The 13,583-nt window shown below is 37.8% G+C and overlaps 1 protein-coding gene across 1 annotated transcript in view; it reads left to right on the top strand.

The window, feature by feature from the left end:
• The window catches only part of PDE5A (phosphodiesterase 5A), a gene marked incomplete at both ends in the record, with an annotated part of 113,575 nt that overhangs the window by 54,237 nt on the left and 45,755 nt on the right, over positions 1-13,583 (top strand). The window contains 4 exons of the mRNA XM_084252122.1: positions 2,089-2,226; positions 4,049-4,116; positions 12,280-12,388; positions 13,241-13,328. Of these exons, the coding sequence (XP_084108248.1) occupies positions 2,089-2,226; positions 4,049-4,116; positions 12,280-12,388; positions 13,241-13,328 (403 nt within the window). The remainder of the gene's footprint in view (positions 1-2,088; positions 2,227-4,048; positions 4,117-12,279; positions 12,389-13,240; positions 13,329-13,583) is intronic.

Genomic DNA, 13,583 nt, shown 5'->3' with positions numbered 1-13,583 from the left:
TAGGTACCTAGTACTTTTTGATCTAATTGCAAAAGGGATTATCTTCTTGAATTTTTTTCTTCTAGTTTGAAAATAGGAACACAATTGACTTTTGTAAATTGATCTGTGTAACCTGCCACTTGACTGATTTATTGTTTCAATTAATTTTTTAACGGAGTCTTTCGGGATTTCTACGTATATTATGTCATCTGCAAACAGTGATAATTTTGCTGCGTCTTTCCTAACTTAGATTCCTTTTACCTGGTTGCTCTGGCTAGGGCTTCAAACACTATGTTTAAAAGCAGTGATGAAAATGGAAATCCTTGATCTTAGAGGAATGTCTTCAGTTTCTCATCATTTTGTATGATATAAACTGTGTGTCTGTCATATTTGGTCTTTATTATGTTTAGGTATATTCTTTCTATTCCCATTTTTTGAGGATGTTTGTCATAAATGGATGTTGAATCTTATCAAATGCTTTTTCTGCATTTATTGATATGATCAGAACAGAATCCGAATCCCCTTTCTTAGTTTTTTGGAAGACATTGAAAAGAACAGGTATTAGTTCGTCTTTAACTGTTTGGTAGAACTCACTAGTGAAACTGTCTCTTTTGGGGCTTTTGATTTTTGGTAGAATTTGATTATTGTTTCCTTTTCCTTGCCTTTAATTGGTCTGTTCAGGTTTTCTATTTCCTTCTGATTGTGTCTTAAAATTATATTTCTCAGAATTTTTTTATTCTAGGTTATTCAATTATTGGCATGTAGATATGCATAGTAGTCTCATGATTTTTTCTTAAATTTTGTAGTAACGTCTCATTCATTTCTAATTCTATTATTACTTGGATTCTAGTATCCTAAGGTTTAAGGTTAGGTTATTTATTTGAACTATTTCTTGATGCGGGCCTGTATTGCTATATGCGTGTGTCTTACCTGTTTTAGCTGCATGCCATAGGTTTGGTAACTCATATCTTCATTTTCATTTATCTCCAGGTATTTTTGAATTTCTTCTTTGATTTCCTCATCCACTCATCAGAAATTCAGTAGCATGTAGCTCCTGTCTCTGCATGCAGTATGACTCTTGTTCATCATGATGTACTTGTCCAGTGACTTAAATGCCTTCATTTTTGTTATTCTTTATTATTATTTCTTTGACCATCTTCCCACACCCTCTACTTTCTTTCTAGAACTTGTGTTTGTAAGTTACTGGACTTTCCATTGCCTGTAGGTGAGACATTCTCCAGACTGTTCTCCATGTGCTATTCTCAACTCACATTGACCCTGCCCTGCTTCCCTGAACACAACTATGGTCTTGTCCCTTTATTCCTGACTCGTCACAGTGTAAACTGCTTCAGAAGACACACAAGGCATTTTGTTCTGTATAACTCTACAATCTCATCTCCCCAGTTCTACTCTTCACACACTGTGATCAAAGTATGCTGCTTTCTCTCAAATTCTGGTACACTAAATATTTCCCTTTTCCACATAACTAGAATGATTCCTACAGATTTTTAAGATCTCATGTAGAACAGTAACACCTCTAGTAAACATTCTGTAATACTTTTCCTCACTCTTCATCACAGGAAGGCTTTGTGTGATTAGAAGAAATTCTTTAGGATTCAGTGGAAAGAGAAAGAACTAGAAGAAACACAAAAGAACTTGTTAAAGGAACTCTTCAAGCTTCTTTTATTTGGGACAGAATCTGCTGTGCTCTGTGAAAATGGTGATAACATTAACAAATGTCGATCTCCAAAGTTTGGAACATTAGCAAAAATAATGCATTTTATGTGTTAGAGACTGTTCAAAAATGCTTTATAAACGTTAATTTATTTAGTCCTCACAATAGCCTACTGATTTTGGTGCTGCTGTTTGTCCTATTTTCAAGAAATTTGCCCTAGATCCCAGCTAGCAGGAAGGGAAAGTAGGATTAAAAAGTGATGACTCTGGTTTTAGGGTCTGTGATTGCAAGCCCTGTACTGATAAGCGACAGGTGTTTAAGCAGAGATGTGCATGTATGAAATGCTTGGATGTAAAGCTCATGGATTACAGTGTAAAGTTCCTGGATTAATAATTATGATTATGAACTGATCATGTCTAAATATTTTTGTCTAGGTGCTGCTCGACCTTGCTAGCTTAATTTTTGAAGAACAGCAATCATTAGAAGTGATCCTGAAGAAAATAGCTGCCACTATTATCTCATTCATGCAGGTGCAGAAATGCACCATCTTCATAGTGGATGAAGACTGCTCCGTGAGTACAGAGTATGACTTTTTTATTTTTAGAAAGACAAACGTTTATTCCTTGAAGCTCAGCTTTTACCGTCTCTCAAACCCAGCTGGATGTGGTGGTTTATGAAAAGCCAAGTATGAGCAGTGCTGGTGGAAGAGGGATGGAGGGTAAAGATGCCATGGGTACTCCTTGTCTTTCACCATTGTGCCCTCCACCAGTCGTCACCAAGGCCAAGTCCCTGTGCTCCTTTACCTATGGGCACACTACCATGAGGGAGAAATACATCATCACATTCAAATACAAGAATTTCCTTTTATTAGTAATTGTTTAGAGACCAAAGGGACTAACCCAATAAAGATAGTGTGACTGAAGTTTTCCTGGATGTCGTTAAAACCTTCACCAGTAGTAGAAAATGACCAAGCTGTTCTGCTGGTAGATTTAAATCCACTGACTTGCAATGTAAGGAAGCACGTGAGTGAGGAACGGAGTGGCGTGTTCTCAGAGAAGGCTGGCCGCTGCTAGACAGGCCAGCTGAGTTTGCTGTTGGGTTTAGGACTCTGACCTACGTCCCTCTTTCTTTAAGTGGTTCCTTTCATGCTCCACCAATGAACCATGCTTTTGGGATACTGGTTTTTGACATAGTTGTTTATTTTCTTATTTCTTTTAGACCCTAAGAATAGGTCCTTAATTGGTGGGTTAACAAAGAGTGCAGGGATTACTGCTTGTGTCTAGGTCAGTTACAACTCACACATGAGATCTGAATTGAGGTTTTTTTAGGGAATAGATTTGTAGAAGATAATTTAGTGCTAAACTATACATTAAAAATTTAATTGTTTTAGATATTGTATCATGTAACTCAGCATGATCTGAAATAATTTTGTGTGTCTGTGTGTAAATTCTAAGACAGTGAATGTGAATTCATAATGCTGTAGGATTATCAATATTCTCATAGAATGTTCCTTCATATTTTCATGTTAATGTAGGGATGATAAGATAATAGCTATACTTTTAAAGTTCAGGTCAGAACTCGTTAATGCAACATGTCAATTTATCACTTTTGCTCTGTGACCTGATCTTTAGCATTTAATATTTGAAAGTTATATGTAAGGTATTCCTTTTTTTAGTCATCTTAAATGTCACTTTCATTAATATTCAGTTTGTCTTTATACCAGTTAAAACCCATCATGGTAGCAATTGATTTGGGTCAGTGATGACTTAAAGTATAACCTGGCAGTATATATGTTAATCTAGTTTTCTTTTTTGAACTTGATTTGTTGGATTTAGGAATTAAGTGACTTGGTCATTTATAATTATTTGTTGGTGAAAAATGCATCAACATGAGCAAAAATCCAATTGAAAGCAAGAAAAAAAAGTTCTCTATTTCCCCAGATTAAGCTAATATCACTGTTTTAATTGTTGCCTTACAATTTTTTCAGTGTGAATATATATTCTGCTTTTCATGTAATTTCAAAACTCTTTCTCTTGCGAAAGTCTTCACAGTTCTTTCAATGATCTCACAAAATAGTACTGAAGCATGTGTTTTATAAATGAGCTGACAATAGCAGGGCATGCATAAAAGCTAAAAACTTGAGCCTTTTGAAGAAATAGATATTTTGAAGCTAACATACTCATTAGTACCTGATAGAAAAACTAAAACCAATTCAGCATTTTTACAAGTGGTTAATAGAAACCATAAGAACATGGTTTTTAATAATGGGAAGCAGGTTTGAGGATGAAATGAAATGGACACTTGGACTAGTTTAGTCTGATACTAAATTAAAATAGCGTAAGTGTAAGTGTCGCTACCTTGTCAAACGTCAGTCTGTTGTTGTTCCTCTTTCAGGATTCTTTCTCCAGCGTGTTTCACATGGAGTATGAGGAATTAGAGAAATCATCAGATACTTTAACAAGGTAAACTGATGTGTTCTCTGCCTTTCTCCCAAATGTATAGTGCTGGTTGCAGAGTTATTTCATGACCTGTGTAATCAGGACCAGATAAGACTATCGGCCAACCTCCCCTGCCCCCCGCCCCCAATAATTTCATTTTTGTGAAAATACTTTCTTTTTTTATGATTTAAGTAATTTATTTGTATATATTTTACATCATTTTTTACAATGTTTGCCTTTTTTTAAATATATTTCTTATATCATTTTTCATTTTTGCACAATGTATGCACTTTCAACTTGGTTATATTCTCCATACAGTTGCACTCCCCTTATTTTGACCCCAATCCCTCCTCTCCCCGCCCCCCACCGATAGTGTGTCTCTGGTTTATAAGGGTTGCTTGTTGATTTTGCTTGTTGCTTGTTGATTTTGATTTTTTCTTCATTATAGTGATTCTTTTTCCTGGTCCCTTATTTAAGTTTTCTAAATTCGTGCTATGAGTGAGACCATCCGGTATTTTTCTTTTTCTTTTTGGCTTACTTCGGTGAGCATGATGCCTTCCAGCGCCATCTATGTTGCTGCAAATTGCATGTGTTTATCTTTTTTGATTGTGGAGTAATATTCCTTGGTGTATATATACCACATCTTCTTGATCCAGTCATCTATTGTTGGGCATTTGGGTTGTTTCCATAGCTTAGCTATTGTAAATAGTGCTGCTATAAACATTGGGGTGCAGGTGCCCTTTTGAATTAATGTTTCTTTGTCAGAAAATACTTTCATTTTGATGTTAAAGCTCCAGGGTGTTTCACAACCGTTGCCATTTAGGGGATTCTTTCACACAGTGTTAAGATGAGTATGGGCCTGGGATGGTATTTTTTGGCAACTGACTCAAAGGCCTGCATGTGCTAGTTTCAATTATATATTTTCATTGCCTATTGGACCTTCACTGGAAACTTGATAAGCTTATGAATACAACCCTCTGTGATTCTGTTTTGTTATGGAACCATCCATGGGCAGGTACCTCACATGGGAAGGAAGCCTGTGCACAGAGGCCCTGTGGCTGCAATCGGATCAGAGCAACACTGCAGTTCTTTCATCATTATGCTAAATTTTGTATTCGTCTTGTTGTTGTGTGTCACTCAGAAACAATCTAAAGTATTTATCTGATGGAGGTTTTGCATATTACTGCTCCAGTTTTATGTGCTTCCTGAAGATTTCTGAAAAGGATTTAGAGTAAACTACCAAAGGGTCTTTTCTCATGCTCCTCTTGTCACTCTTAACCCAAAACTGATGGTGTTTGCATAAGTGACAGGGTCTCCTAAGGACTGTAATCTGCTAGGGTGAAGCATCAGGGATTCTTGGGTACAGCGTTGTTTACCACATTATTCCTTGTTCATCTGTTTCAAATTATTCTACTCTTAATTACGGATGTTATGACTCATCTTACGACACTCTATTTCATATAATGCCTCATAGATCGTGGGAATAGAATATGATCTTGACTACTTGATATTAAAGTTCTAAAATATAGTCACCATATTTGAACTATCAGGATTATCTCATGTAGTGAATCATCAGTACAACTGTCAGTCATTAAGCATCTTGGTTGTGATGCTTTAAAAATAACCTCTGTGTAAATCTAGGCTATAGAACATTGCAGAAGGTAACTGGCGTGGTTTCTTCAAGAATTCAGTGTTGTTGCATTAAAGAGAGGAAAGGAATGTTATTGTATGTGTGATACATGAATCTTCATCCTGGTTCAAGCAAAACAAAACATATCAAACACATAGTGAAAACAAGTGGAAATTTGAATGTGAACTGAATAATAGATGGTAATGGGAAATTATTGTTACTTTTCTTTGGAAGATGAGATGCTGTCATGAGTCGGCAAATCCTTTATAAACTTCTTAATATATGATCAACTATAAGGAATTGGCTAAATGTTCATTTTTAGGAGAGTCATGCTAATATATTGAAGGATTAAGTGTTGTAATGTCTGCAGTTTCCTTTAAAGTGGTTCAACGAAAGACACAAAAATAAATCAAAATTTCCTATCTTTAAATAAATATATTTACAGATAGATGTATAGATAAGAAAATGGGGCAAAATATTAATCATTGTTGTATCTGGGAGGACGATATTCATTTTACTTTCAACTATATTTCAACTTTTTGGTACATTTGGAAGATTCAAGTTTTTGGTACATCCATCATAAAAAATTGGAAAAAAATAAAAAAGAATTGGAAGAAAATGCATGTCATAAAAACTTGGCAACAAAATAAAATGAAAATTGTATCTTCAGCTCATGCAAACTAGAGCTGCCTGCGTTTGCAGCTGCAAGAACATAATATCCCAGTGGACAGTCTGGTCTGGTTCTGACCCCCTTACACTGACATCAGGGCTGAAGGCTGAGAAGCTGCCCTCGCTCTCTGTACCCAACCCTTTCTTCTTCCTTCATCCCTGTCCTCATATTTCCTGTCTTGTCACACCTTCTACCATCAAGGTGAGGCAATGGTTGATGCAGTGACTTGATGCTATTCATTTCTTAGGTGACTGTATCTAAATCAAAACTCAGTATTTCTAGACTATCATTTTATCAATATGATGCCATGAAAGATTGTGTCTCCTGCAACAAGTGTTTAGGAATTAGCCAAGGGGCAGGAAGTAAGTTGGAATTCTTGGGCTCAGAATGCTTCCCCCTGAGTTAGGCTTTCACTGCCAGCGAAGGCACCTCAACCCGAAGGTTTTTCTGCCAGGCTGGAGGCTCTGTTTCACATATTAAAACTGTGTAGCTGGCCTTTGCTTCCCTCTTGACCTTGCTGATAGGAGATAGTCTGTTCTTTCCTAAACCCTGTGCTGTAGTGTTTCCTGGCTTATTGACATTGTTGTAGTTTGCCTGCATTCCTATCACAGTGTGTGATAATGTGTGTGTGTCCTCCGGGGTATGTATGTATTCCCTGAACTGCACTGCCTAGCTCAGCTGTGAAGTGTCTATTCTTAGGAGGTGCACTTACCTATTTCACTTTGATTTTAGATGCTTTGATACTTTACTTTTCAGAAGCCATTTGCTCAATTCTAAATAAGATAACATGTGATGACTTGATTGTTTCCACTTTTTGACTTGGATAAATAATGAATTGTTATATGTAGAAGCATAAATATATACATGTCTATATATTTACAGTCTTAGTTATAGGACAGTAGGAAAAATGGTATGCTAATTCATATTGAAAAGTATAAAATTGAGGAGTCATCTTCATCAGCCTTTGTGAATTTATATTTTATGTTTTGTCATTTTTATTTCAAATTAATCCAGAACCTCTAAATTCTAGTGATAGCTGAATAAACCCAGTGACTTGGTATCATAGTGACCTCTATTGGTGAATATACACTTAAAAAAAAAAAAACAAGCCAAAAAAAACCAAGTCTGGATATTTTGTTTCTGATGAATAACAAGGCCCCTCTCTGTAGGCTTAATGGATAGTATCATTCCATGTATGACTTTTAATCACCACAACACAGTTGTGGTATAAAGACCTTTTTTAAATAAAGGATTAATACATCGATGTGGATACTATAACAGACTAATTTATAATCCCTTATAAATTAATATAATTTCACACTGATGGCTAGTGTCAGCTAAACTTTCCAAATTCACCTTCATTCTAATGCTGCAATAAATGACTTGTTAGTACTGTAAATAGGTTTTCTGTGTATTAAAATTAGCTATCAGGCATAATTCTGCAAAATCTCTGGATTAAAATAGTGTTTAATACCTTTGGTACTGCTTCAGGGCTAACCTAACACTGTTTATTAATAGAATTCAGGACCTTCCAATTATTACTACATATTTTCGCCAATGCAAACATTCTCCGACGAGATGAGAAACTAGGCAGTTTGATGGTATGAGCTGCTAGCAAGTCATTCCTTTTGAGCAACTGTTTATCATTGAAAAGCATGTCTCCTTTGGGAGTCTTCCAAGCAACCCACTGTCTTTCATAAATTAAAATAACATACTGAAGACAGTCTTCAATGTTAAATGTAAACTTAAAAAATATGGAGGGTGAATGTTATACATAATTATTAGCATAATCACGTCACCGTTGGGATCAAGCACAGTTAAAATGTGGGGAGTGAGGTTACCCAAGAATTTCAGAAGGGAAGCTCATTTCCAGATGATGGTGGATTTCAAAATTTCTTGCTTCAATTCAAAAAGTCACCCAATTGGGATAATGAGTGTGCCACTGTACAGGTTATGTAAATTTTAAGAAATAGATACTTTGGTGTTAAAATTCCATGTTAGTCAACTTTGTGAAGTTGTAGGTGCACATCAGTCTCTATAGTTAAGTGACAGATGTGTGGACTTAATCCTTTAAACTTACTTTCTTGGCATATATACTAGCTAATGTTATTGATACTAGAAAACCTAACAGTAGTTACATATTGTCATGCCCACTACCTTAAAAAATAGTAAGACTTTCATTCCTTTCAGAAATTGAATACAGAATAGAAGAATGTAGACTCTGAAATCAGACTACTAAAATTTAAATTTCACCGCTTAATGGCTTTAGGACTTTGCATAAATCACTTAATTGCAAAGCCCCCGTGTGTTTATCTATGAAATGGAGACGCTGATGTAGATTATAGTCAGGATTCAGTGAGACAATACCCATAAAATACTTCAGGAAATTTCTGGCGCAAAATCAGTACTGAGTAAATGTGAGCCTTTTTTCTGGGTGTCTTCCCTGTGTTTTGCTGGTTTAGGTTCCCACTTAGTTACGAAATTGCTCCGTGTTTGTGTGTTCCATGTTGCTGTCTTCCCAGGGATGAATTCCTCCACAGCTCAGTTAACAGCCCCAGTATCAGATGGTCTAGATATGTCTGAGTTAATCCAGATCCCCCAAGAGGCAGATGCCAAGACTGGATTAAATGCACAAGAAATATATAGTAGGGCAAAGCCCCTGGACAAGGAAAGAGGGTTGGAGCTGCGAGAGGCTAGGAGAAGCTTCAGGCCAGCAGGAGAGGAGAAAAGAGAGCAGGGAGAGTGTGTGGAATGCTTGGACAACCAGGTAGTTCCAAGGAAAGTTCAGCAAGGGTGTTGGAGTCCTAACAGGAGATTTTGGCTGGAGAAGAATCCTCGATCTCCCAGGGAGGGACCTGCCTCGGTTTCTCTGAAGTTCCTCGTCTTGCCCCAGGGACACTGTGGCAGGCTTGTGCATGTGGACACAGAGCTCCAGATACAGCCCCACAGACAGTGGTCACTTCAGCTTCCTAGACTTGGCCCAGTGAGAGGCGCCTCGGCAAGGCTACCATAACCTTAGAGAATGAGATCCATCTTCCTTACCCTGCTGCACTTTTAAAATCATCCATCTGTGTCTTCCAGCCTCGCCTCTTCAGCCTGAAGCCAGCACTTTGTTCCCAACAATCTGTAACTATTTCACATTTCCTAAATGTACGTGGAACTCCTACATCTCAGCAATGGCTTTGTCACTGGGTATTTCTTCCCCTGCCTGGAATACCCTCTCTCCACTCCCTGACGGCTGTCTTTGCATCCTTAATTCTCACCCAGCCTTTTACACATTCCCTGGATGCTACTTCTTCCCCACCCATTCCATTTAGGTGTTACTTGTCCTCATGTGTGTGGTGCTTATCTTACTGGCATTGACATACTCGGGACCAGGGTTATACACAAATCATCATAACCCCAGATGAAAACAACTTACGCAAGAGTTCAGTGCTGTTATTGTCTCCTGTGACGGTGCGGTGGTCACAGCCCAGGGTCAGTGCTGAGATTCAGATCTGCAGAGGCCGCGGACCCAGGGACCTACAGCCTGTCTACTCTGCGTATCTAGGGCTCCCTGCTTCCCTTCAGATTTAGGAATGCAGCTCCACCCACCATAACCTTGTTTCGGATGGTGGAATGGTGGGCAGAACAAGCAGGAGCAGGGAGTGACCAGCTGTCTGTTAGATGAGGTTTCCGGAAGCTGTCACATTTCCTGTTACATGCAGTTGTCCAGAACGCAGTTGCATGGATATGCCCAGCCAACTAAGGTGACGAAGAAATGGAGTCTTCATTATGTGCCCAGGTGGAGAGAAGGGAGAAGAGTTTTGGGGGGATGTTTGCAGCCTCTGCATTTGGTGCTAGCCAAACCGTTCATCCAGTAAATGTGGTGATGCGGGTTCTGTGTCACGTGTCTTCACTGGCCTGTACGCTCCTTCTCACAGCTGCTGACTTATGTGTTTGTCCCCATGTAACCCTAGGGTGCCTCTCAGGGAACCAGGTGTATTTAAGTGCAGGAACAAAGACTATCAGCATTTCTTATATAGGGTAAAAAATAATAAGACGGTCCTGCATAACTTTATTCAGTCATTGTTCACCGAAGCCACCATCAGGAAAATTAATTCCTAATTAAATTTAATTCCTAATTAGGAATTAAAAAAAAATTAGGTTCTGTTTAATAGCCATTTTAGTACTTCTCGTCTATTTTATCGTAGGTTTAAATTTGTGATGTCTGACAAGTTGCTCAACTATTTTGGGCTTCATCTGGCTTCCCTTGTTAACATTAATGATGATGACAAAAGTAATAAGTCATCATGATCATCATTTAAAAAGGGTATCTTCTCCAGTGAATTTCTTTCCTTACCTTTTCATTTTTTTAAAAATCTTGGCTGTAGCTCCTTGTTTGTTCCTGAGACTTGCTATCTGTGACACATTTATGTTTTAAAATCATTTCATTAACTTAAGTCTTAACATTTATGCTGTGGTCTTTTCTTGGATAGCCACCCAGATAATATGTCTGGGACAGGAAGCCAATAGTGTCCTAGGTCTGATGGGTGTGATATTTTACCCACCTCCCCAAGGTACAGTCTAGTCCTAGTAAGTTTACAGGCTGAAGTTCATCTGCTCCCGTGTTGACACTCACCTTTCCTCCTCCTCCTTTATCTTTAAATGTCACACTATATATGGAGTAGGGACTGGATTTCATACGCTGTAACCACAGCCTTAGAAACCACTCTCCCAAGAAGCAGTTGAGAAGCAGCTTGGGTGAGAAAAGATAGGAAAGATACTAGAAATTTAAGACCTCAGAACAAGTGGACATTTTTTCCTGAGATTTTGTCCCCATATTTTGTCCCCATTACCAGGGAACATAGGACGTTTTCCTGATGAGAAGATCTGTATCTATTTTGTTTTCTGAATCCCAGCACTGGTACTAATTATGGGCTTTCTGACATCAGATAAATCTTTTATGTTTAACCTATTAAGTAAAAATGTAAGGAGAAAGAGACTGGGGAATGTAATTTCAAAAAAATTTGAAGATAAATTTTTAATTAGAAAGTATAAAGGATTTCAAGGAGAGAAAGGACTTAATGAAATTCTTCTTGACCTGCTTGATTTTTGCCCTTGCCTTGAGGTATGTGAAAGATTGTTGAATTGGGATGGATAGAAGAAATAATTGAGGAAGTAAAACAGGCATTAGATCTTAGTCTTTGTAATCTCAAAATCCAATGAGAAAATAAAACATGGGGGGAGAGTAATTCATAAGGATTTTACAACAACTAGAACAAAAATCAAAATGCCCATCAATAATGGCTATAAGATTACTTCAGGGCCTCCCCAGTGGCGCAGCAGTTGAGCGCTGGGTTGCGAAGCTGCCCGCGGCCTCTGCGGCGCCGGTTCGATCCCCGGCTGCTCCTCGGCCACCGGAGGAGGGTCCCACATGGCGCGCAGACCTCTCCTGCCGCCCGCTGCTCCCCTCAGCAGTGTCCTTCGGTCCTTCTGCCTGTTCTGCTCCCCACTCTGGCTCTGGTGAATTCTCTCACCCTCCCTCGCTTCTGACTGTACCCAGTGCATGTATAAACAAAACAAACAAACAAACCAGCAAAACAAATAAATAAAGCATGCCTCTATTAAAAAAAAAAAAAAAGCAATAAAAAAAAAAAAAGATTACTTCAGACATTCAAACACTTGCTTTAGTCGAAAACTTGTGGATCTCTGTCTTCTCAAAATGTTTCAATTATCATAACTACCAAAGTTGTGAATCATCAGTACAACTAAAGGCGATTGTCCAGTTAAGGTTTGCCCTTGGCCCTCCTGTCATCTGAGACTGGTAAGATTCAATTGTAATCATTTAACTCCACCCATTTTATTTGCACTGCACAGAAAGAACTCATGTCTCTTATTTCCACAGGGAACGTGATGCCAGCAGAATCAATTACATGTATGCGCAGTACGTCAAAAACACTATGGAACCACTTAATATCCCAGATGTCAGTAAGGACCAAAGATTTCCCTGGACAGTAAGTTATCCAATTTTAGACCTGGAGCTTAAAAGCTGCTTTCCCATCAGATCAGCACTTACAGTGACTCCTCAGCCGAAAGGCCAGCCTTGGAATTGCCTATTTAGGAGTCATCCTAGTTCTCCTTAAAGATCACGGAGGAGCATAAAATCACTCATAACATCTAATGAAAGGTGGTCATCTACTGAATATGGAAGCAGTGTAGCTATTAACTCCTTGGTGTCAGTGGCATTGATCCCCAGAAATGAAGTTCCATCTGTCTTGAACTTGCATAATTATTAACTTACCCCAGGGGGTATCTGATTTCCTTGACAGCAAAGCAGCAAAGATCATTTTCTCAACAGTCGAAAACTTTGAAATCGAGAGCTCCCTCATATCTTTAGAAAAGCATTGTTCCTTGAGGGAGCTGCCTTGATTTTGTAATTTGCACATCTGGAAGATTTTTCTAGAATATCACCAGTATGGTCAGTAGAAATTAAAAAAGGACAGGTTTGTAACTCAGTTTCCTAGGTCCTGTAAGACTTTGTAATTCTACTCTTTTTAGGTTCTTTGAGGCATCTACACAGATACAGTAGGTGCTGAATAAGGGCGTTAATATTACTATAATCTGGAAAGTTTAAAAAGGGAAGCAAAGAAAGGTTATAGATTTTAATCATGTAAAGACTAATTGCTTTTTATTACATTCATGTGAACTTCATTATACTCTGTACATTTTCTGCACTCTGATGTTATCTCCAGCTAATAAAACATGACTGTATTAGAGGTTTCAGATGCACAATAGATTTTTCATAGCAGCTAATGGGCAAATCAGTCTTCATAATTTTTAGCTGTTTTATTTTTGTTTTTGTTTAGAATGAGAACACAGGAAGTGTTAACCAGCAGTGCATTAGAAGTTTGCTTTGTACACCTATAAAGAATGGAAAGAAGAATAAAGTGATAGGTAAGGGCTTTTCATTAACCTCTTCTTTATGCTTATTAAAGAAAAACAAAGTATTACCAGAAACTTCTTGTTCTGTAGTGTAAATTTAATGAATGGTGTGTGCAAAAAGATAAAAATTGAAATAAGAGAATTTTGTGATATATTTATATTGGTAATGTCAGCAGACTTTTATTAAATACCTTGTGTTATTGTAATTATCATCATCCTTTTTCAACAGAATTTTTGTTTAGGGTTGTGTTGAAAGTAGACTGAGAC

Source organism: Talpa europaea (assembly GCF_964194135.1).
Source record: "Talpa europaea genome assembly, chromosome: 13".
Taxonomy (NCBI): domain Eukaryota; kingdom Metazoa; phylum Chordata; class Mammalia; order Eulipotyphla; family Talpidae; genus Talpa; species Talpa europaea.
The sequence above is the reverse complement of the archived record's forward strand: the minus strand, read 5'-3'. Positions and strand labels throughout refer to the sequence as shown.